Genomic DNA, 26,384 nt, shown 5'->3' with positions numbered 1-26,384 from the left:
GAGATTCTGTTGAAGGAGTGTATACCTCCTTCAACAGAATCTCTACAAACACCTCACTCCCTCCCTCTCTACAAACACCATTGCTACCTTGCATGCTGAGATATGTGGGGATTTCTCTTTGATCAGATATGGCACTAGTCTGTGTTGACTGTAAAAGCAACTACCTCAGAAAACTTAATTTAATAAATATTTATTTAAAATTGAATCAGACTGTTTTTGTCATTGTTTTAAGTGACTGCAGAGGAGAATGAGAATTGATCTGATGAAGATTAAGCACTATGGGACTGTGATCTGAAGATAATTCATTCAGATATTTTAAAAATATCTTATATTTTTGAAAATAACGATAATCAGACTGTTTTTGTCATTGTTTTAAGTGACTATCCAATTTGGTCATTTTTAAATTGAAATCTGTTGGAATACGGTAGATATTACTCTGTGTGGCACTGACATGATGCATGCTAACTTTATTTATTTATAGCTCTATGCAGGAAGAAAACTTCTGCAGTATTGTTAGAATTAAAATAAAATAAAAAATCTACTAATGCCATTTATTCACTAAAGGAGTTGGCAGGGCATTTAGACAAATAATTTTTAAAGACTGCATGGAACATGGACTTTAGACTTAGCCACTCACAGATAGCTGATCCAAAGCTTGGTTTTTATAGGCATTCATCGAGGAGACGATGGCAGACAACTACCCCATCTCATGGCTCCTAACCTTAACAGTACTGTTAAGGTTAGGTGCTAAAATTGTGCTAGTTCTTTTGTTGATTTCCTAAGTTGTGAGATTAAAAACCTAAGTTTCTGGGAGAAATAAACCCCACTTATCCATGCCATATTATAGCTAACTCAGGAACTGATCAAAGAAAGACTAAGAAAAAGTTCCTCTAGTCAGCAACTAGAATCAAATTTAATAATAATATATAATTGTCGTTCTTCATGCACCCTTACCACTATGGATGCAAATTTCATTTCCAAAGAACTAAACATGACTTATGTGCCAAATAAAAATTGACATGTTTAAGTAAATAGTAACATTTATAAAAATTTAAATTGAGAAATTCATCATGCAGCATTAATCAGTTAAATGTACAGAATTGTAATTGGTCTACAAAACAACATATTTTAGCAAGTGTTGCTTTTTAAGAATGTCATGGTTGTAACCACATGCAGTTTTATTTCTAACCAGCCATAAACTGAAGTTACTACAATTATTACATAAATCATATCATAATACAGAGATATCCCTTATTGCAGTTCTCCAGTTCAGCTATTGAACCAGTATTTAATGTACTTAACAGTTATCATAACTCCAATTTGGTTGCCTTGAAGAAGCTGCTGACAGGATCAGTCAAGTCGAACATTGAGAAATTAAATATGTGACTTCACCATGTTAGCATTCTTGAAAAACAGTGGGAAAATCACATTATTTACATTGTAATCAGTTATTTACACCTAATACACTCAATGGACAAAACATTAGGGATTGGGGTGATGGGAAGTTGACACTGGCATCTCCCACGCAGAGTGAAACATACTGAAACTGAATGTAGACAGTAAATATGCAGACATCAGGGCTTCTTAACAGTATATTGCAATTGACAAACATGGGTAAATGTGGCGATCTTAGTGACTTTGATCGTGGACACAAGACATATCATTCTATTGACCAAGTGGTAAGAACCCTAGGGTTCTTATGGGCAACCATAAACAGGATCTACCATGAGTATACCAGCAGATGTACCAGCACCCAGCGAGCAAATGGTGGCGGACCACACACACCTTTGAAAACTGGGGTCAACATAGACTGTCCAGGCTTGTACAGACCAACTGCATGGAAATGGCCGAACAAATCACAGTTTCAATGTTAGGTCCAAGAAGCATCCACGAGCGAACAGTGCAGTGTATCCTGCATACCATGGACTACGGGAGCAGATGCCCTAATCATGTACCACTGTTGACAGCTCGTCATTGGGAATTGCACCTCGCCTGGTGTCGTGACCATCAAGACTGTACCTCTCAGAGTAGACCAGAGTTATGTGGTCTGATAAATCCTGTTCTCAGTTGTATTGAGCTGACGAGAGGGTGTGGCATCGACAGCATGAGGCCCCATTGTACCAGGTTGGCTCTGTTCAAGGAGGTGGTGGTGGTGGCTCTGTAATGGTTTGGGGAGCCTTCTCGTGATATATTAGGTCCCTTAGTATCTGGAGAGGTTGTTAAACTCTGCAAGCTACCAGAATGTACTGGCTGATCATCTACATGCTTTCATGTCCTTTGTGCACCCTACAGCTGATGGTCTGTTTCAGCAGGACAATGCGCCACCCCACCTGGCCACAACCACCTAGGCATGGCTCGAGGAACACTCATCTGAGTTTGGGACCATCCATTGGCCCCAAGATTTCCAGATTAAAATCGGATCGAATCTCTCTGGGATGCTGTAGAGCGAGACAATAGATCCATGTGTCCGGGACCTACGTCTAAGACACAATTGTGGACAATGCTGCAACCCACATGGCTGAATTATCTCTGGAAACCCTCCAGCATCAATACTTTGGAGAATACAGGCTGTTGCTAGAGGAGGTTGACATGCTATTAGGTAGGCATCTCTAATGTTTAGTCCACTGAGTGTACTTATCATCCTAAAACAGCAGTAACATTTTAAAGGCATACTTGTATAGCTCCTACAATTACCTATCATATATATATCCCTTAAACTAATTCATTGATGTTCATTTCCCACTATCCCTGGCAATTTATTTTGCTTGCCACCATGAGAAAAATCTAACTCCATTGCTAACTAAACTGTTCAACCTCCATGAATCTCCTCTAGTTCATTTCCATCCTACTACATATTGAAAAATCTCCTCTGCCTCTAATCCTACAACATTTCCCCCTAACCAACTTATCTTCTTTCTCAAACTCCCCCCCCCCCCCCCCCCATACACACACACAAACTCTTCAACCTGCACTACTTTAATTTATTTCATCCAAACTACCAAACCAGCCAAAAATTATTAGGACAGAGCATGGTATATATTTCATAGATGCCCTACCACATGAAATTTAATGGCTTTTAAATGTGCTCGGGCCAGAGTACGTTATGAATCAAAAACAATCTTGAATCCAGTTTACATAATTGATTAATCAAACAACGAGTGCAAAAATTGTATGGGATAAAATCCGGAACATGAAAGATAGATATAAAACACACCTCTTGTCCATTTTGGAACATAATGGATGTATTGTTACTGATTCCAAAGCTATTTGGAATCAGTAACAATATGACATCAGACAATATAACAGCAGGCACTTTAAGAGAAAATTTTGTAATATCCCCACAACAGCTTCAATTCTTAATATTGAAAGACCAGCAGGAGAAAGCATCCCTTAAACTTTTATTCCAATGGGAAGCTAAAGCCATACAATCAATCATTTGTTAAGAAGGAGCTAAAAAGCTCTTTTACTGTCTCACCCCAGTACAGTAGGTCCTGGTGACATTCATTATAAGATGATAAAACATCTTCTATAGATCTCCTTCTGTTAATGTATAACAGAATACTTATGGAGAAAAAGTTTCCAGATTCTTGGCATAAGACAGTTATCATTGCCATCCAAAAATCAGGAAAGGATCCAATGCAAGCAAACAGTTATAGACCTTTTACTTTGATCAGCTGCTTCTGTAAAATATTGGAGAAGATGGCTAAAGGATGGACTTCTCTGTTGTTTAGAAAGCAGCAGTCTGACACACACACACACACACACACACACACACACACACAATGTAGCTTTTGTAGACATCCTTCAATGGTGGACCATTTGGTCTGTTTAGAACCATGTATTTAAGATGCATTCCTGAAACCAGAGCCTCAGGTTTGTTCTTTGACATGGAAAAAGCTTATGACACAGCCTGTAGATATGACATATTACAAGACACTTTCCTGTATTTATTAATAACTTTCTGTCCGGCCAAGTCTGAGTGGGAAGCACATTGTCTCATCCATATTATCAAGAATATAGTGTTCATCAAGGCTGTCATAAGTGTGATGCTCTTTGCTATCAGTTAATTCAATCACTGAATAGCTTCCTTCTGTGGTAGGCAATGCTCTTTGTGTTAATGTCTTTACAGTTTACTGGTACTCTTGTAATGTTATTATTATTATGGGGTATCTTCATGGAGTCAGTAGACATATTGTGGGAGACCCAAACTATCAAAACAATATCTATCATATCTGTTCTTGAATTCATTTACAGACAAAGAACTCACAACTGAGTCAGGCAATGCATTCCACTCATTCACCACCCTCCAGGCAAAAAACCTCGTTCTCACACCCTTGTTAACCACACTTTTCCTTAATTTCCAGGGATGACCTCTTGTTCTTCCATCACTATCACACAGCTGAAATGTTTCCCCTGCCTCAATCTTATAAAAACCTTTTAGTAATTTAAATGTTTCTATCATATCTCCTCTTCTCTGCCTATCAACCAACCTTTGCAATCCACAATCTATCAATGTAGGGAGCATTTTTTACATCACTCACCAACTTAGTCACTCTCCTCTGAACCCTTTCCACAACCTCCTCATCTCCAAGGAATCTAGGTGACCAAACCTGAGCACAGTAATTGAAATGTGGAAGTATCAACGCTTTATAAAGGCGAATAATAACCTCTTTATCTCTGGATGTTAGTGTGTTCCTCAATAACCAAGTAATCCTATGTGCAATCTTGGACACCTTAGCAATGTGTCCCCTGAACTTCATCTCCCTATCTACTAACACCCCCTAAGTCCCTAGCCTCATCAATCTCTTGGAGTACCATTCCATCAATATAGTACACAGCTGGTAATCTTTTGAACCCAAAATGCATAACTTTACATTTTTCCACATTGAACTGACATCCATTACCTTTTGCTCATTTTTCCAGCTTATTTAAATCCTGCAAACTCTCAACATCAACTTGATTCTTCATTGAGCTACCCAACTTTGCATCATCAGCAAACAACTGAATATCTCCCTTTAAGCCATTTCCTATATCATTTATGTACAAATTAAACAACAATGGCCCAAGCACAGAGCTCTGAGGCACACCATTGGTCACCTGCCTCATCTTGGACTCTGCTCCTCCATACACCACCTTCTGGTATCTCTCACTGAACCATTCTCCTATCCATATCACCAGTTTATTATCCATCCCCTCTGCTCCAATTTGCACAACAGTATTCAATGGGGTATCCTGTTAAAAGCCTTAGCAAAATCCAGAAGTACCACTTAACAAAACCATGTTGATATATATCCTGAGGATATATATCATCATGCATCAAAAATACTTGTATGTATATGTATATAGAGGCTGTTGACTTCACGCCAATTGCCTCAGTATGAAGTCACTAGCCTCTATATACAAGAGGCTAGTGACTATATACACTAGCCTCTAATCTGAAGATACTCCATACACAAACTTTGTTTGCTTACACTTGGATAAAGAATTAAACAGGAATGTAATTTCTGGAAACATGAAAGGATTAAAGGTGAACATAATTTGTCAAGTTTAATTAAATTTGTAATAAAGTGAAAAAACTTTCCACAACTATCTCTAATCCAGAGTATTTTAAATATACCTTTTTTTTTTTTTCTACTTATATATGGAAAATATATGACTTCTGCATTAATCCAACTTTGGTATCTTCCTGGGTCTAGGTAGTCATCCTTCTCATAATGCATAGCACTACACACATCCAAGAGGAAGTGTGTAGTGCTATGCATTATGAGATACTGAGGCTATCGATGTGAAGTCAATGCCCTCTATATACTAGTAGCCTAGTCATGAAGACATTTCATGCACAAACTTTGTCAACTCACACTTGGATAAAGGAGTAAACAAGAATTTAATTTCTTGTCAAGTATGATTTACTTTGCTATCAAGTGTAAAAACTTTCTATTACCAGCCATTTATATTTCATCTTAATCAATAGAAATCCTCTTAGCCTTCCCTGTGCACCCATGTTATTGTGGTATTGTTTGGCTCAGTTTTTCTAAATGATAAAGGATTACTATTTTGTAATATGTATATAATGCAAGTTGCTTTACCTAGTTGGCCTAGTGGTTAGCATATATCTGCTCTCCAGCAAACAGACTGTGGGTTTGAATTTTGCGTGGGCATGGATGTTTGTGATTGTCTTTAGGTGGATGTAAATTTTGTCGTCCAGTGTGAGACTACAGTCCGCTTATTTAAGACTTGAAGTGGCTTGAAAAAGTTGCATGTCTGATCTGTAAAGGAAGTTTTTGTGCCTTGTAAAAAATAAATAAATCTTTCATGGGTGCAAGCCACATAAAAAAAGTATATAGTTTCTGAGCTTGTCATCATATTTTGAACAGCAAATTCATGACTGCCTAAAACCTTCAAATTTTTAAATTTGTATTGGTTCATTATAAAAAGAAGAAAATTTTACATATAAGAGCATTTGTAATACAGCAATATTTATATGGGTTTATATCTCTGATATTCTGATATAGAAATATTGAAAATTTATAGGATGAAAATAGTAAAGGTAAGAAAGTAAATTAATTATTCAGTTGTGTAATTCGTATACATATTATAAGATTGTATAATTCACTTTTAATGTTACAAAATGAGAAGACATCTTTGTACAGCAGTGTGGATATAATTTTACTACTCCAACACACCCCCACCACCAGCAGTCCCTATTGTATTGTGACAGTATTGTACAAACTTAGATAAAGATGATACAATCCTAGAAGATAGGTGACATGCACCACATTTACAGTAACTATGAATGGGGTTTGCAGTCATTGAAAACAGGTCATTTATATATAAGTGAACAGCATGGGGGATTAGGGATCACAGTCTACATATAACTTTTGACTCCCCAAAAACGTAACTACTAATAGCCCACTACAGTACTGTACTGTATTTATCAATATAAGTTTACATCATCTCTATACAAGATGAATCGTATTTCAGTACCTACATCAATATTGTCTTAGATGATACAAAATACAGACATCAAAAATGAAAAGATAATGCGAAAAAAAAAAATTAATATTTATTTACAGGTATAACAATTCACACAATGATAATGAAGAAGCAGCAGTATGATTGCTTTATGGTAGCCTAGTGTAATCGATATGATTGCTTCACGTTGGCCTAGCCTATACACTAATGAATGAATTGTTATACATTTTTATTTTATGCTAATTAATTAATAACTGTTAATTTTATGCAGTTATGATTTAATACTGCATCTTTGCATTTATTTACATTTCTCTTGACTCTGAATGGCACCATGTACGGTCTATAAGTGTTTGTGTGGGTACATTTTGATAAATTTTAACTTTTCATAATGATTTGTGCATATTTTATGGTAGTAAAGGATAAAATAGACTAGTGTCTACATACATTTTATGCATTCATGACATAGCTAACTGTTTCTTAATATATTTGATATTTCTAGGCTATACAGTTCGTCTGTAAGTTGTTCAAGTTGTCACAAATCTCCAAAATATTTTCCATTATATTTATTGAAAAAAATCTGTGTATAAGCTGTTGAAATCTGTGTTGTTCAAGGGTCAACTCTATATATAAGGAAGAGGGTTATAATAAAATAACCCTCTTCCTTATATATATACACACATGCAAATAAGGAAGAGAGTGGGTGAAATAACGAAGCCCTGAGGAATAACTGTATTTAACAGGAAAATCTGAACTGAGAATATCATCCACAGTTACACATAGTAAACGACCTGAGAGAAAACTGCCAATCCATTTATAATGGGAGGAAGGCAGACCATAAGATAGCAATTGCTGAGCAATGTCAGACTATAAAATGCCTTGGAAATGTTGTCCACAACACGTTTCTCCAAACTTTTTTATGGTACATCTCCAGAGATGGGTGATGTAGGCCAAACCTGCTGTGAATCTTGATTGGCAAAACCTACATTGTAGTTAATTAGTTGACATTTCTTAAAATGTTGATTATTAAGTTGATTATTGATGACCCTCTCCATTACTTTGGACATCACTGAGGTGAAAGCGGTATGTTGATAGTCAGAATGTAGATATTGCTCATTTTTTAGAACTGACTGTATGTGACTTGCTTCCATGCTGTATGGTGAATGCATGATATATGAGGGTGGTGTGAAAAGTTCTCGGCCTTGACTATAGATGGCAACACTATTGGTGAGATTTTTTTCTAAGTTGGTACATCTTTCATAAGCATCCATGTGAAATTGCAAATCATTCTATCTTTTTTATACAGCTGTCTGAAGCAAAAGTGTTGTCTGTATCCTTTGAAATAGATAAAATTGAGTATCGTGCGGTTATAAAATTCTTTGTAAAAGAAGGTTTAACACCAAAAGAAATTCATTCGAAGTTCTTAAAAGTTTATAGGCACTCTTCTCCTTCATTTTTGACAATTAAGAAGTGCACAGTCAATGTTAAACGTGTCCCTACCAGCCTTGAAAATGATTCACGTGAAGGACATCCAAAAAGTGTAACAACACCAGAAATCATTGATCAATTGCACGATATGGTAATGGATGACCGGAGATTCAAAGTGCATGAAATTGCTGAGACTATAGGCATTTCAAAAGAACATGTAGGATGTATTTTGCATGAAGAATTGTAAATGAAAAAGCTTTGTGCAATATGGGTGCTGCGCTTGCTCACAGCAGATCAAAAACGCACTTGCATGAAAATCTCTGAGCAGTGCTTGGAGCATTTTAACAAGAATAAAACTGATTTTGTGCATCGATTTATTACTATGGATGAGACTTGGATTCACCGTTGCACACCAGAATCCAAACAGCAGTCAAAACAGTGGACAGAAACTGGTTGTTCAGCGCCAAAGAAGACAAAATTGGTTCCATCAGCAGGAAAGGTCATGGGATGCTAAAGGCATTTTGTTTATTATCTTGAAAAGGGTAAAACAATAACCAGGTAATATTATTCCAATCTTTTAACCAGACTAGACGAAAAAATTCATAAGAAAAGACCTGGTTTGCAGAAGAAAAAAATCATCTTTCATCAGGACAATGCACATGCCTACAAAGTTGTTTTTGCAGTGGGAAAATTAAGGGATCTGCACTATGAATTGTTGGAACATCCACCCTATTCCCCAGATTTGGCTTCCTCTATCTCTTCCCAAAACTAAAACTCTTCCTCGCTGGTCAGCGTTTTTCTTTGAATCAAGAGGTGATTGCAGCTGTAGAGGGGTATTTTGCAGATCTTACTGAGAACCACTGCAGGGATGAGATAATGGTGCTGGAGCATCGCTGGAATAAATGTATTAGTCTTAAGGGAGATCATGTTGGAAAATAAAAATAATTTTGAAATTATAAATTTGTTTTTTCATTGTTAGGCCTACAACTTTTCAGACCACCCTCGTAGTGTTTAGATGATAATGAACAGGTGTTAGTTCCGTTGCACATCAGGATCACAAGCGTTTTTGGTATCCAGGCGTTAAATTCCTCTGATGTCTTTCTGACAAAATGCTACAGGAAGCATGTAAGGCATTGTTCCAGATAAAGGAGGAGGGAGGTGATTTGCATTCACCTTTGTAGGAGTTGGATGAGGAGAATGATGTCAGGATGTCAGCTTCGTCTTTAGATGATGTTACAATGCTACTATTTCAAGTACATGAGGTGGAATAACATTTGCACAAATGGCAAGTTTTCTGCATCAGACTTAATTCATTTAATGATAATTTTGCAAGTATTCTGGGCTTCGGTGTAGGCTGTAAATGAAGTTTTTGTCTCAGTCTCAGCCACTAATGATAAGCTGTTTACTGTTTGTGGACTGCACTGTCACACTTTTTGAAAAATGATGGGTTAGATATAGAGTGGGAATTTTGAACATAGTGAGGAATGAAATCTCCATTATTCCAGCATGGATCATTTCTGCAATAAGTATCTTGACAATTGGAACAGGAGGAGTAAAAATCACAAAGATTTTCCCACTTGGTATTATTGTAATGCCAAATTGCTTGAAGATGTGAATGGCTGATGGTAGGACATTCCACAGGAGATAAAACATGGATGAGATTGTGATCTGAATTACCAAGAAAGGCAATCACCTTAGCTGTGTACAATCATACCCCAGTCATACAACATATTAAGTTCCAACCACTGTTGTATAGTGAATCACTGCTTCCTTCTCAGCCCCTTGTGGATGCATGTAATTGATGACTGCTTAAGCAGTCATGTATGTAGTATAAATGAAGTAAATGAATCATTAATTTATGTCAGTTTTGTAAATGAAATATTTCAAATGATTTTCACATAATTTTCTGAATAGCTTAACTTAGAGGAACACAAGTGTTTCTCTAAGTATAAATTTGGTAAAACTTAAGCGTTTTACCAAATATTGTTTGGTAAAACTCTAAGAAAGTGGCAAAGACTTATCACCAGTTTGGTGATCAATCTTCACCATTAAGTTTTACCATTTCAGCAATAAGATTGTTACATTTACAAATAATTTATAAAGGCATTTCATCCTGATCAGGGTGGAATAATGAGGAACTTAAGTATAGAGGACATAGGAGAAGATAATTTAATTGTGAGTGAGCAGGAGGTATTTGAGGAAATAAATAACCTTTATGTTAATAAGGCAATAGGATTTGATGACATATCACCATGCATCTTAAGGGAATGATCCAGGGAACTGGCAGTAGCATTGGCATATCAGTTTGATAAGAGTTTTGCAACAGCACAGGTTTCCAAGAGAGTGGAGGGAGGGTAAAATTGTTCCACTGCATAAAGGCGGTGATAAGGCTGTAGCTTCAAATTATAGGCTGGTCTGTATATCTGGAGTTGTGGTGAAGAGATTGGTGAGAAGTGGGATACAGAAATGGGTTGATAACAGCAGTATTCTCTGTGGTTATCAGCATGGGTTTGTTAAGAGAAGATCATGTTTCACTAACTTACTATGTACTATAACATGGTGACAAATACCTTGGACAAGAGAGATGCATATACAGTGGTGTACTTGGATTTTGCAAAGGCTTTTGATAGCCTGCCACACGACAAGCTCTTAAATAAACTGAAACAGATGGGATTGGATAACAGACTTCTGTATTGAATCAGTGACTTGCTGTCGGATAAGTATCAGAAAGTTGTATATGGGGGTGCAGTGTCTCGAAAGAGAATGGTCACCAGTGGTGTACCGCAGGGGTCAGTTTTGGGGTCATTGTTCAATTTGTATGTTAATGATATTGGGTTGGGTTTAACTAATGATATCCAGCTGTTTGCGGATGATGCAAAACTGGAGAGCAGTGCACAGTCAGGCTGATGTCTTCCAAGAGGACTTGAATAAATTTTATGAATGAGCAGGTAAGTGGAACTGTCAATTCAGTGTTGCCAAGTGTAAGGTTTTGAGATTTGGTAAACAACGATGGGTTACAAAGTATACACTTGGTGTGGAAACTTTAACAGAAGCAGAGGTGATGAGAGATCTAGGAGTAATGGTAGACAAGGGCCACATTGCACAAGTTGTGAAGACATCACATCGAATAATGGCAATGATGCAGACAACCCTGACATGCAGAAATAGAGAGGTTATGATTCCATTGTATAAGGCCTTGATCAGGCCTCATATGTATTATTGTGCACAGATTTGATCGCCAGGTTTTCATGGTGATGAGGATATGTTGGAAAGGGTACAGAGAAGATTCACAAAGGTAGTCAGTGGTCTTTGGAATGTGGAGTATGGGGACAGATTGAGAGAATACAAGTTGCAGAGCCTCGTGAATAGGAGGAAGAGGGGGGGATGTGATTGAGACATATAAGCTGGTCAGGGGTTGTTATCAGGTAGATATGGGAGAGGGGGAGTAGAACAAGAGGCCATTGCTGGAAACTGTATAAGGAGGGTGTGAGCAAAGGAGTGAGAAGCAGGTTCTTTGCATGGAGGGCAGTTGGTAAGTGGAATGCATTGCCTGATTGTGTTGTGGATGTGGACACATTGAATCAGTTTGAGACTCGGTTGGATGAGCATTGTATGTAATAGTGAGTACCTCCCACAATGAGTCTCTGACTCTATGGAGGTCAAATGTTAATAATAATAAATAATTATGCTAATAACTAGTGTGAATAATTCAATACACCATCTTCACTAAATTTAATCATTTTAATCTTAGTATCTAACGTAATAGGTTTACTTGTCTTCTATTCACCAGAAGCAACAGCATCATTACTTTGATTTCTTTTTCTGCCATTATTAACAACAATAAAACAAAATAATAGCTATAAACAGTTTATAATTCATAGCGAAAGACCAAAACACAGAGAGAGAGATGTAGCAAGCAATAATCTCATGATTGATTCACTGGAGTGCCCTGTTGCTAAAAGCGTATGAGTGAGTGTAGCATCATATAATAATTGAAATGCGTTGTATGAATGGATTGTCATAAAGCAAAGCTTTGTAAGGTAGGATATTACCGTATCCGAAAGGAGAACAGGTCAAGAAAAGATTCAGTGTTGAGTGCATGGAAAAAATTGTTGGATAATGAATGATTTGTTTTGAATCATTACTTACAGCAAATATCTCTTCTTGTTTTTAGAGAAATGTTCGTTACTTGTATTCCATTCCTATAACTGTTTGTGTGACACTGAAGATGTACTATTAGTTTTAGTATGAAATATCTGTACCTTATTAATTAAAAAGTTATTACTGTGGTCTTGCGTGTTCTTTTAATAACAAATACAGTCATACCCCCGACTTACGCGAATCTGGAGTTACGCGGTTTCATATATGTACGTATTCCCATCCCGCTTTACGCCTCACCACTAGTCGTATCTTTCTGGCGCCGGCTGCATTCGCCAGTGTCACACATGCTGTGAACAAGCACTGACGTGTTTCGCGTGGTCTCCATTCATACACGATTTTTATAGTCTACAAACCTTGCGATTGTTTAATGTTATGTTCTTGATAAAAATTTTATCACAAAAAATAATAAAGTCGTCCAAAAGAAGCAAGTCCGATTCTTCTGCAGCTAGCAAAAAAAGAAAAAACATTGACTGTGGAAACAAAACTCAACACCATTAAGGATTTTGAAGGCGGAATGAAAATTTGTGAGTTAGCAAAGAAGTTTGATCTACAGGAATCCACAGTAAAAACAATCATAAAAGAAAAGTTTACAAATTTTGGAGGACTTGTATACAAAATTGTAGCCACAAGGTAAGGAATAAAAAATCATTAGCTTGCTATGAAGAAATTTTACGTGACAAGAAAAAGATATTATGCCATCAGACGAATCCATTAGATTTTATGAAACCATTGACATCGAAATAACTTTCTTTTTTTTTATGTACGAAAAACTATAATTATGATTATATTTCTTAAAAATATAGGTGTTTTTGTAAACCTTTGGTCCCAATTAACTAATATTTTGTATGTCTGTATGCAAAATTAAACCTGATTTATGCGAATTCGACTTACGTGCTTTTTGTTGGTCCCACCTACTGCGTAACTTCGGGGTATGACTGTACCACTTCTTCTCTTTTAGTTTGTTCAGTAGAATTCGAAAAAGGAATCCAATTTGAATGTACATTAAAGTCAAGGAAAATAACTTCCTTGAATTTAACATCAAGCATCATGGATTAAAAGTTAGAGGTTGGAATGATTTTCAGAATTGAGAAACAGCAGAAACACCAAAGTTCAAGTACCACCCTTATGGCAGATGGAATCATATGAGATTTGAACAGTGTCAGTGGGCTGTGGCTATATGACAGAGATTTGGAATTCAGTAAGAAATAGAAAATCAGATTTGGATGTCTACAGGTTATGCGTGTGATTTAGGATGGAGTTTCTAACAAATGTTGGTGAAGTGAATGTAGAAGAAAATTTTTTGTAAATTTTTTTAAGTTTTTAAATTCAAGAATAGTTTGGGATTTATATAGATGAAGAGAAAGGGAGTAGGGGGAGCATACAATAAGAGGAAATACTGTGAAAAATCGGTAAGATTTTTATATTTGTTTCTTGTATTTAATTCATCTATATAAGAATTTCAGCCCATTCAAATTAAGATTAAGTGTGTGTGTGTGGGGGGGGGTGCAAATGCTTCATTGCGCCATTATTGACAAAATTTGGCATATAGCATTTCTACATTGTTTACTATAGCCTAGTTAGAAATGAAGGGAGAAGTGTGTGTGTATTGGATAGTTTATTCATAGTCACATCTCCAGGTTACATCATTCAGCCAGTTTTGAACAAATTGGGAATATAATTTCATTATGCTACCTAATTTTTTCTGATGTGGTTATCATAATTGGAGCAGAATGAATGGACATAAATTGTATATATATATATATTTTTTTTTTAAATAATGAAACCTGTGGTGAGATCATAATTAAAAGAAACACACGTATTATACAAAATTGTGTAAAATAATTATTATTAGTTTTTTTTTTTAAACTTCTGTAACAAGTTACGCACGTTTAATAAGATTCTATTGTAATCATGCGCCCTAACTGTATGTTATTCCTATTATTGTTTAAACTACTGTACTGATGATGTCCTAAGATGCTTAGGATGAAATATTTACAATTAAATAATTTTCACTGTGGTTAATACGTGTGTTTCTTTTAATTATAAATTGTATATATCCTAGTGTCAGTAGCATTTCACTAAAATGTAAAAAGAATAAAAATAAGTGAAATGAGATTTATGAGAAGAGCTGCAAAATACACATTATTAGACCAAAAAAGGAACAAAGATATTTTATCATCATCATCAAATTCCTGCCATGTACCCCCAAGGGGTGTACAGGATATGATAGTACTACATCAAAAAATTACATCATTACTAAGTTCTAGCTACAATTTTCCTCCAAATCAGTCTGTTACTTGTCAAGACTCCAACATTATCAGATCTTATATTTCTATCGTCTAAGGCACTTTGTACCGTATCAATCCAACTATATCTTGGTCTTCCTCTGGGTCGTTTTGCTGCCAACCTGGCAGAGAACACTTGTTTTACTAATCTTTCCTCACCCATTCTGTTTAAGTGACCATACCACCTGAGATTAACTCTGCTAACGCATTCCTGGATGCTGACAATGTCAAGTTCTTTCCTAATATCCTCGTTTCTAATATGATATTGCCATTGATGCCATCTGTTCACACCTATAATCTTTCTCAGGACTCTCATATCTGCTGTGTCTAGTGTTTTACTTCTGACCCAGCTCTCAGATCCATAAGTTAAAACTGGTTTGAACATCGTCTTGTATACAGCTAATTTAGTGTTCCAACTAATTTCTCTCTTATTCCATATGAATTTATTCAATTAACTTCCCACCATACCAGCTTTGCTGATTCTGTTGTCTATTTTTATATTTAATTTACTATCTTCAGTATCGTCTTGTATACAGCTAATTTAGTGTTCCAACTAATTTCTCTCTTATTCCATATGAATTTATGTAATTAACTTCCCACCATACCAGCTTTGCTGATTCTGTTGTCTATTTTTATATTTAATTTACTATCTTCAGTAAAAATCGTGCCTAAGTGGCTGAAATGTTTTCCACAGGTTCTCCATTCACAACACAGTTGACATTTTCAATGATTCTGCCTATTTTCATTGTCTTTGTCTTTTTATTGCTGACTTTCATACCATATCTATTACAACAGCTATCCAATTTAGTCAGAGAATCTTGCAGACTTGTAGCGGATTTATTTAGAAGTATTACATCATCCGCATAAAGCAAAGAGCTGACATTAACATCTCAATTTTGATATCATGTTTAATACCACTTTCCTTCATAATGTGATCCATATAGATAATGAATAACAGAGGGGATAATGTACATCCTTGTCTCACACCAGATTTAACATTAAACCATCTTCCTGTACTTCCTTCAATTCTAACTGCTGACTTACAACTCAAATAAAGACTAAGTATTACTTGATATAATGCCCCATTCACATATAACTGCAGTGTATTGAATATCTTCTCTCTTGGCACACCTTGTCATATGCCTTTTCCAGATCTGCAAAACTTAAATATAGATCTTTGTTATATTCCCATGCTTTCTCGACTATTTGTTGTAAAGTGAAGATCTGATCCTGACAGCCTCTATTTGGCCTGAATCCAGCTTGTTCTTCACCAAGCTTTTCTTCCACAATTCTTCTCAACCTTTTCTCAAGTATACTTGCATAGATCTTGCCAGGAACACTCAGTAGAGAAATACCTCTGTAATTCTCACATTCAGTGTTATTTCCATTTTTATATATGGGTACTATGAGAGCTCTACTCCAATCATCGGGAATTCGTCCCTCTGTCCAGGCTTTCTGAACTATGCAGTGCAGCCACTGTAAGACCCTTATACTACCATACTTCAGCATTTCTGGTCAAATATCATCTACTCCTGCTGCCTTTCCACATTTCAAGCCTTTGATTGCTTTTTCTACTTCAAGTATGGATATGTATTCCTGACTACATGCCTGGGCAGTGTTTTTTACCACTGTGCTGTCATCACTGCTTGTTCCATTTAGCAGTTTTTCAAAGTAATTACTCCATACTTCAAGGATATCTTTTTCTCTTGTTTTCATGTCACCTTTATCATCTCTAACTCCTTTTACAGTACTCTTTCCTCCATTCCTAAGCTTCTTCAACAACCTCCAGAATATTTTGCCACTTTCTTGATATTTATTTTCTATATTCTTGCCAAAGTCCTCCCATGACTTTTGTTTACCTAGTTTTACACATTGTTTAGCATTCTTGCATTTGTCTCTGTATTCTCTAAGAACACAAGCCGACTTATTTGACAGGAAGTTTTGATATGCTTTCTTCTTTTCCTTCACTGCCTCTTTAACTTCCTGTGTCCACCAGGGAGTTCTGATTTTTTTTATCTTTGCACACAACCTCACCACATGCCTCTCTGGCAGAATCAATCAATGTTTCCTTCAGAGTTTGCCACTGAATCTCCAAGGTTTGATTCCTGTTCTCAAACTCTTTCATTTTCTTTTCAATAATATTTCTGTATTTTAGTCTACAGTTTACATCTGAGAGCTGCTCAACTTTTATTCGGTTTAAAACTTTCTTACATGTTATTCTTTTCAATATGAAATTCAATTTTATCCTGCTCAAGACTAAATAGTGATCACTTCCAATTTCAAATCCTCTGTACACTCTGGTGTCCTGCACCAGGGAGAAAACATCACTATCAACAATAACATAGTCAATGAGACTTTTCTTATTCCTAGCCTCTTCTCTCCATGTGAATTTGTGCACATTTTTATGTTGGAACATGGTGTTAGTAATAACCAGTCCATGTCCTGAGCAGAAATCCAACAGATATTTGCCATTATTATTAGCTTTGCTCTTTTCTCCAAATTTTCCCAAAATATTTTTGTATGTCTCACAATCATTTCCTACTCTACTATTTAGATCCCCAACAAGGACCAACTTTTCCATTTTCATTGTGTCAGTTGCTTTTTCTAAAACCTCAAAAAATTCCTCCACTTCTACCTTAGTAGAACCTTCTGTGGGACCATAGGCACAAATAAGTCTCATTTGTTGTGATTTTTTTATCCTCGCCTCTCTGGCAGAATCAATCAATGTTTTCTTCAGAGTTTTCCACTGAATCTCCAAGGTTTGATTCCTGTTCTCAAACTCTTTCATTTTTTCTTCAATAATCTTTGTGTATTTTAGTCTACAGTTCACATCTGAGTGCTGCTCAACTTTTATTCGCTTTAAAACTTTCCTACATGTTATTCTTTTCAATATGAAATTCAATTTTATCCTACTCAAGACTAAATAGTAATCACTTCCTTCAAATCCTCTGTACACTCTGGTGTCCTGCACTAGGGAGAAAACATCACTATCAACAATAACATAGTCAATGAGACTTTTCTTATTCCTAGCCTCTTCTCTCCATGTGAATTTGTGCACATTTTTATGTTGGAACATGGTGTTAGTAATAACTAGTCCATGTCCTGAGCAGAAATCCAACAGCTATTTGCCATTATTATTAGCTTTGCTCTTTTCTCCAAATTTTCCCAAAACATTTTTGTATGTCTGACAGTCACTTCCTACTCCCAACAAGGACCAACTTTTATTTTTTCATTGTGTCAGTTGCTTTTTCTAAAGACTCAAAAAATTCCTCCACTTCTACCTTAGTAGAGCCTTCTGTGGGACCATAGACACAAATAAGTCTCATTGTCCAGTTCTCCATTCTCATATTTGCCCACATTACCCTACTTGAGACTGACTGCCATTCAAGAAGATTAGCCTTGTATTTTGTGTTGAATACTATGGCTACTCCTTCTTTTGCTCGATTGTCATTGCCTGAATATAACATTTTGTATTTATTGCTCAGAAAGATCTCACCAGTTTTGGTCTTTTTTGTTTCAGTCACCCCTATTATGTCGATCTGGTACTTATCTAATTCCTCAGCCAGCTCCATTTCTTTGCCATTCAGGCTTCTTATGTTGATAGTACCGATCTTTAACTCTGGTGATGTTGAGTTGGGGTTTGTTTTCAGATTTGCTCCAGTAGCTGACTTTTTGCTGCTCGCCCTGGTTCCCTGGCGAAAACAACGGGGACCTTGTATAACCGGGCGACGCCCCAGCCGGCACAAAATTTTGTCATGTTGTACCATCATTTTTTATTTTGGTTTAACCAATAAGAATACAATTTGGTCGGCTTAATCCCAAATTGCCAGCCCATCCTCATTCGTTCAGTATCCAAGTAGATACCCAACAGGGTGCACCACGAGAAGGTGAGGATAGGACATTAGGTCAGAAACCCTGGTCGGTTCTCCGCATTCCTTTAAAGGCAATGTGGGGGTCTCTCAGTTATACAGCTTTGACCCTTAAGCACCCCAACGATATTTTAAAAGAACTGAAAACAAAATCAATAGAAGAAAAACTAAACAATTATACAAAAATGGATAGAACATGTAAACCAAATTGCCAACAACTGATATCCTAAACGAATAATAAAATATAAACCAATTGGAAAGTGACGGCTGGGTAGACCTCAAAAAAGGATATTAGATGGATAATGAGACCAGAACAGACCAATATGGTCTATATCTGTAATTAGCATTATGATGATGATGACGTAAAATGATGCTTATACTGTTGCAAGCTTCATCATTCAGCTGATTTCACTCAGTTATCTAAAAAATAAATAATAAGTGCAATATCAAACATTGATAAAATTATATAAATAAAATGTGAGCCAAAATGAAAGAGGAGGTTAGCTGCATTTTACAAGTAGATACTCAGGACATTTTATAATTAATTAATATACTTAGAATAGGTTGGTATCATTATTTAAATAATTATTTATATATAACATATTTAGATAAATGATTATCTTGCTCTTAGCTCACCTATGTTATTAATGCTAATTAATATAATATAGATATTATAGTCTTTCATTGGTATGATTCACATTAAAAGATATAATCGATTGCTGTAAATTTTGAATAACAATTAATATAGCGATAAAAGGTTAGTGTTTTGATTATTAAGTAAAGTATTTCTAAGTATGTTGCCTATGGTTATGTTGAATTTTTTTAATGAAATATATAGATTGTACTGTTGAATGACATTATAGTAATACTCCACTCTGTGATGATTCAGTCATAACGACACTTTTCGATTATAACCAGTGTCCATTTATACAATGCTGCATTCACTCATATGATGCTCCTGTGTATCAGACGATGAGCTATTTTCATGAACTCTTTGATTATAACATTGCTTACTACATCCTTGTTTTGGTATTTTGTTGTGGATTATAAACAGTTTATAACTATTGTTTTATTTGATTGTTGTTAATAATGGCAGATAAAATTCAAAGTAAGGATACTGTTGCTTCCAATGAAAAGAAAAAGTTGCATAAACCTGTTACATTCCATGCTAAGATTAAAATTAAATTTAGTGACCTTATTATTAAATTACTCTGGATTAGAGCTAGTTGTTGGAAGTTTTTCCACTTGGTTATGTTATAAATTAAAGATACCAAGATATTATATACTTGGTTTAATCCTTTATCCAAGTATAAGCAAACAAGTTTGCTCCTGAACTATTTTCAGGACTGGGGGCAACTTGGGTTTCAACCTTTATTGAGGTCTCGTCAGTGGGAGCCAGACTTGCCAAAAGGTGTGACACCTTTTGGCAACTCGTATATGAAAATATGACTTCTGCATTACTTCAACCTTGGTATCACCTTTGGGTCTGGGCCCCACTGATGAGACTTCAATAAAGGTCGAAACCGATCTGGGTAGTGACCCTTCCCGTAATGCTTTGCATTATGGGATACTAAAGCAAGTGGTGTGAAGTTATAAGCTTCTATATATGAGTTGCCCCAGTCCTGAAAATAGTTCAGACACAAACTTGTTTGCTTACACTTGGATAAAGAATTAAACCAAGTATATAATTTTTTATTTATATACTTGTTTTATATACTTTAATTTATAGCATAACCAAGTGGAAAAACTTCCAACAATAGTCTTTTAATATGCCAAACAATTTGAGGTTGTAGATCACAATCTCATGTTCTGTGTTCCCTTTTTTGGAACCAAGGAATAGTCTGTACATTACTTGCTTTCTTCTGCTGCTGACTTTTTTTTTGTCCTTCATCTTTGAGGTAATTGATCTCACACTGTGGTGGACTGATTTCCTTGAGATCCTTTCAACTTTTTCCTTGAATCAGCCTTAAACATAATTTTTGCTATGCCATTACATTTACTTCAGCATACAGTAGGAATTGGATATGTTAGAGTTCATCAGAGTCCAATGTAAATGGACATACATTGCTTAACAGAATGTTAAAATAATAATAGTAATAGTTTCAGTCTGTCCTGATAATTGCTTACATTATGATGAGGTTTTAAGGATGTTTCTCCAGTTGAGAAAAGAATGCTATAGCACTAGATACCATTGTATTTGAATTTTATTAGTACTATTTTGATATTTATTATTCCAAATATTATTTTCTTTTAAGGACCACCAGGAATGACACCCATGAATCCACGTATGAATCCTCCTAGAGGACAGCCTCTTGGTCCTATGACTCCAGGAGTAAGTTCTAGTTTTAGAGATGTTATTCTTATTCATTAAATTAGTATCCTCCTTCCCCCAATTTCAGTGATACTATTTTAAATTCTTCTGAATTCAAAAAGTGATTTTTTTTTTTTTTTTTAGTGTAGGGAAGGCTTGCTCTGGTGCCAGTATATCCACTCCCAAACATGGTCATTGCTTACTAGTGAGTGGGCATCCATGTGTGGCTCCATAGTGGATGGGGAGAGCTCGCATGAGCTCCCCTACCCACTGTGGAGCTCTCTGAACAAAAAAATCCTTTCAGCCTGAGTTCTTTATAGTCAAAATTTTCAGACTCTCACAAGGTCCTAACCAAGTACTGATACTGTAGATACATCACTTGATAATAGAAGTAAGAAACAAAAGACATGATGCCAGTATAAATGTACCATTGTTTTCTCACCATCCATGCAACAGGTGAAAAGTCAGTAGGGAAAATATTGCCCTTCTGTATTCGTAAGGGTTTTATTGAAGGACTGGCAGGATTTCTGAAAATAGTTAAGAAATCCTTGTGGAAGCATCATTGGGTGGAATTCCGATTACAGTAACACCTCATAAATCACGAAACAGTTCTAGAAGAGTGATATTAGAATGGGATCTCCTTGATGTGCAGATAAGAAAATATGTTCAGAGCTTAAAAATCATGGAGTGACAAGTATGAGGTGCGTCTTGATATGTAGGTATGAGACAGTCCTCTGGTTGTGACAAGATGCATCATCCTTACTTTGGATGCACCTACACTTCCAATATCTGCAAAAGCAAAGTATCTCAATTGTCCTGTTAGGCTGTGCATCCCTAATGCACTGAGAAGCTTTAAATGTCAGAAATACGAGCATGTCTAAACTGCCTGTCATGGCAGTTTAGACATGCTGTCAATTGTCAAAATGTGTCAACTGTCAGTGAGATCATCTAGTCTACTCCAGTTCATATCAGAGGTGGAAGGATGAAAATGAAATATAAAAGATAATAACAGAACAAAATATATCATATCACAATGCAACAAGGAAGCTAGCACCACCACCACATCTATTCTGATATTTTTTAATGCTAAGAAGATGACGGTTAAGAAAATATCAATAGCAACTCAAACCTGTATATCTGTTCCACTATCTTCATAATTTTGCCATACCTAAACTTTATGATTGAATGCTCAAAAGAGCACTCATCCTCTAAAAAAAGCTTTTCAAAACCCTACAATTATATGGGGTAAATGGAACATTATACAGAGCAATACATAGTCTGTGTTTAAGTTATTGGTCAGCAGTTCAAATTGAAGAAAATACAAGAAGATGGGTTGCTATAAAATCAGGGATAAGATAAGGTACACATTATCTCCACTCTTGTTCATCATGTATATGGATCACATTATGAAAGAAAGTGGCATTAGGTCTGATATTAAATAGAATGGGTGAAGAAAGGTTAGCTGCCTAGATGGCAAGAAAGAGACCCAGAGGAAGACCAAAGTCTAGGTGTATTGATTCAGTTAGAATTGCATTAGAAGCACAAAATATTTGATTTGACAATATTGGAGTACTTGCAAGTAATAGACTTATTTGGAGAAAAATTGTTGATAGGAGATTAATAATAATATAAACTTAATCATGTAGTACTGTCATAGTAACCTGAACACCCTTGAGGGTATATATTAGGAAATTGATGATGAGTTCTCCTCTGTGGAGCACATCAATTCACCTACCTACAGCCTGAAGCAACTCCAGAAATGATTGCATTTGATAAGAACCCACTTGTCAAGAAAATTGTGGCAAGAGTCTTACCTAAAGATAAACCACCAGACACTTCCATAGAAGAAATTGATTTAGAAATATCAATTTTTATCCATCAAAAGTAAACTCACTATCCTGCCACATCAGATTTATTAAATATTTTTCCAGAAGAGATGGATGCTGATCTTTCATATTTCCTAAATCAGCAGATAAATATAAGCCTGACAAAGGTAAGCTCTCATCATTTCAGAAACTGGACAAGTATACAAATCCAAAACTATAGGAAAACTACATAAAAGTGTCATGGTTTTGCCAAAATATTGATATCAAAGTTCTACTGCAGAAACACATGCTTCTATTTCTGTTTGCAGAAAACATTTAAAACCTAGCGAAGACCCAACCTTAAGGTTATTGTTCATTAGAACAGAAGTGGAGATAGTTTTGCTCACAATGGAGTAGCTATCCTGCTCCTTTCCAACATGTCCAGCTTAATACTGCTCTAGAAGCAGTAGCAATTTGACCATCTGTGAGATTTCTTTTTACAGTATGTTCCATTTACTTACCACTGGATTGCAAGTTAAATGAGATTGAGCTTGATAATGTTATATTGCAACTGCCTCAGCCCATACTTCTCGTGGATGATTTTAATGGACATAACACTCTCTGGGGAAGTGCCAACATGAATCAATGAGATCATATCATGAATGAATGCTTAACAGTCATGACTTCTCCCTTCTTAATAATAGTTAATACCTTCTTCCATATGCCTACCTACTCGTATTCTGCATGAGATCTTATAGTCTGCTCCTCTGCCATTTTTCTACTGCCCATTTGGGATGTCGAAGAGGACATCTATGGAATGATCATTTTCCTGTTATTTTCAGTTAAGTCTTCACAAGAACCATGTTCTCCTGCACAGGTGCCCATGTGTAAAAACAGACCAGGCTGACTGTGGAAGACTTTTTTTTCCCATCTTGCAAAATTTAATGCTAAAACAGTGAGGGATTCACAGATTGTATTATCCAATTAGTAACAGTCATAATTTCAAAAACTTCATCTTGATTTTCGCTGAATCCAAAGCTGTGGTGGAACCTAGAGTACCAAGCATCCAAAAAAGATCAAAACAGAGAATAGAGTATATTTCATAGCTATTCTACCACGTCAAATCTAATAGCTTTTAAACATGCTCAGACCAAAGCACATTATGCGAGACCTCACTCAAAAACAATCTTGGATCCAATTTACATCATCAATTAATCAAACAATAGTGTAAAAATTGTACAGGATAAATTCTGAAAAATGAAAGATAGATATTGAATGCATAGTTTATCTACCTTGGAGCATAATGAATGTGTTGTTGTTGTTCTTGTTGCTGATCCCAAATCTATTGCAAATACTTTGGGAAAAAAACTACAGTATCAACAAGTAATATCTACTTGAATTTTTAATATTGAAGGAGCAAGAAGAGAAACAGTGGCCAAACTTTTCTACCGGTGGGTTAGAGCCATACAGTCATGTTCATTGAGTTCGTTGAGGAGGAACTAAAAAGAGCTCTTTTACTCTCATACCATACCAATGCAGTAGGTCCTAATGACATCCATTATGAGATGATAAAATGTCTTGCATCATCTTCTATGGATCTCTTACGTTAAAACATAATACTGTCAGAAAAAGAGTTTCTGAATTTTTGGCATGAATCATTTGCCATCCCAAAATGGACCAGAGCATGTTACATTAGACATCATAATCAAACTCAATCTTAAATTCAATTAACATCACTGGATAAAATCTGGAAAATGAAAGGTAGATATAAAACACACTGCTTGTCTATCCTAAAGCTATTGCAGACAATTAGGGGGAAATTTTTGGTAGTATCTCAGCAATGGCTTCAATTCTTAAGGATTTTTGAATTCTTAATATTGAAAGAACAACAGGGGAAACATCACCAAAATTTCCAGTGGGAAGCTAGAGCCATACAGTCAATCAACCATCATTAAGGAGGAGCTAAAAAGAGCTCTTTTACTGTCTCACCCCAGTACAGTAGGTCCTGGTGACATTCATTATAAGATGATAAAATATCTTCCATCTTCTATAGATCTCCTTTTGTTAATATACAACAGAATACCTATGGAGGAAGAGTAGATTCTTGACATAAGACAGTTGTCATTGCCATCTCAAAATCAGGAAAGGATCCAATACAAGCAAACAGTTACAGACCTATTACTTTGATCACCTGTCTCTATAAGATATTGGAGAAGATGGTTAATGGTGGACTTCTCTGTTGTTTAGAAAGCAGCAGTCTTCTCTCTGACACACACAACGTAGCTTTCGTAGACATCGTTCAATGGTGGACCATTTGGTCTGTTTAGAACTATGTATTTGAGATGCGAAAAATGACACAGCTTGTAGATATGACATATTACAAGACCTCTGTAACCTTGGTCTCAGAGGGCACCTTCCTGTAATTATTAAAAACTTTCTATCCAGCCAAGTCTGAGTGGGAAGCACATTATCTTGTCCATATTATCAAGAATATGGTGTTCATCAAGGTTCTGTCATAAGTGTGATGCTCTTTGCTATCGGGGTTATTTCAGTCACTAAAGCTTCCTTCTGTGGTAGGTAATGCTCTTTATATTAATGACTTCACAGTTTACTGGTACTCTTGTAATATGATGATAATTGAAAGACAATTTCAACAAATAATCAATCATGTCTCTTCATGGACTTTTAGTAATGTGTTCAGGTTTTCAGCAGAAAAAATGTCTGTGTACACTTCTGCCAATGACATATTCTTTACCCAGATCTAAGAATTAACATAAAAAACATAAGGGATAAATAATACTATTTATTTAAGGCTAAATATTTCAGCTTAAATATTACATTGTCATCATCAGTGGTGACAATAGTTAATTACAAAGTAGAACGCAAACAATGGATTGATTTGAAAAAGATCCACATGATTATACATAAAACAACACAATGGTATAAATGAGCAAATATTGCAATATTGATAATTCATTAGCTATTTCAAATAAAATAAAAATATTGATGTGTGATTAAAATAAGACTTTCCCGTATCTTACATAGAAGCAGTTGTTCCCATGTAAGTTCAGATAGTGAGGTAAGACCTCGGCATTTTCATTAAACAAGCATTCAAATTTGTACTAACATTATTAAGTAAACTTGTTTCAGACCATAGGATGCTGTGCCAAGCCAGATTTTTCAGATTTACTGTTGCTAATGTAAATTGGTGTTGTATTCTCTTTTCTGTAGAGTGTCTAGTTTATCCAAAGTAAGAATGAACAGTCACACAGAACTTGGTAGACACCAGTCAGAGCTAAAGGAGACCATTTATCTTTTTTTTAAGATGGAAACCATGCTGATAATTTGTTGATAATTAGGGGGGGGGGTAAAATTGGAAAATTATTGATGTTACAAGGTAAGCTGCGAGCTAGTATTTCGTTTCTCAAAAATGCCATGATCTCAAGATTATTCCAAACTTTGCAAAGCTGAAGGAATCGATTAAGTCCCTAGCTGCTCATAATATTTATTTCAATTCAAGCTTATCACTTGTCCACAATCAACTGTGAGCTGCTAA

At 35.8% G+C, this 26,384-nt stretch overlaps 1 protein-coding gene across 5 annotated transcripts in view; it reads left to right on the top strand.

Annotated features, from left to right (window-relative positions):
• Window positions 1-26,384, top strand: part of LOC150108648 (single-stranded DNA-binding protein 3-like) — a 511,764-nt gene that overhangs the window by 263,063 nt on the left and 222,317 nt on the right. For all 5 annotated transcript variants that reach the window (XM_090416121.1, XM_090416119.1, XM_090416120.1 and 2 more), the window contains one exon: window positions 20,968-21,044. In XM_090416121.1, the coding sequence (XP_090272247.1) occupies window positions 20,968-21,044 (77 nt within the window). The remainder of the gene's footprint in view (window positions 1-20,967; window positions 21,045-26,384) is intronic.

This window comes from Typopeltis vanoorti, chromosome 3, assembly GCF_054136105.1.
Source record: "Typopeltis vanoorti isolate ZY-2024b chromosome 3, IOZ_Tvanoo_1.0, whole genome shotgun sequence".
Classification (NCBI taxonomy): domain Eukaryota; kingdom Metazoa; phylum Arthropoda; class Arachnida; order Uropygi; family Thelyphonidae; genus Typopeltis; species Typopeltis vanoorti.
The sequence above is the reverse complement of the archived record's forward strand: the minus strand, read 5'-3'. Positions and strand labels throughout refer to the sequence as shown.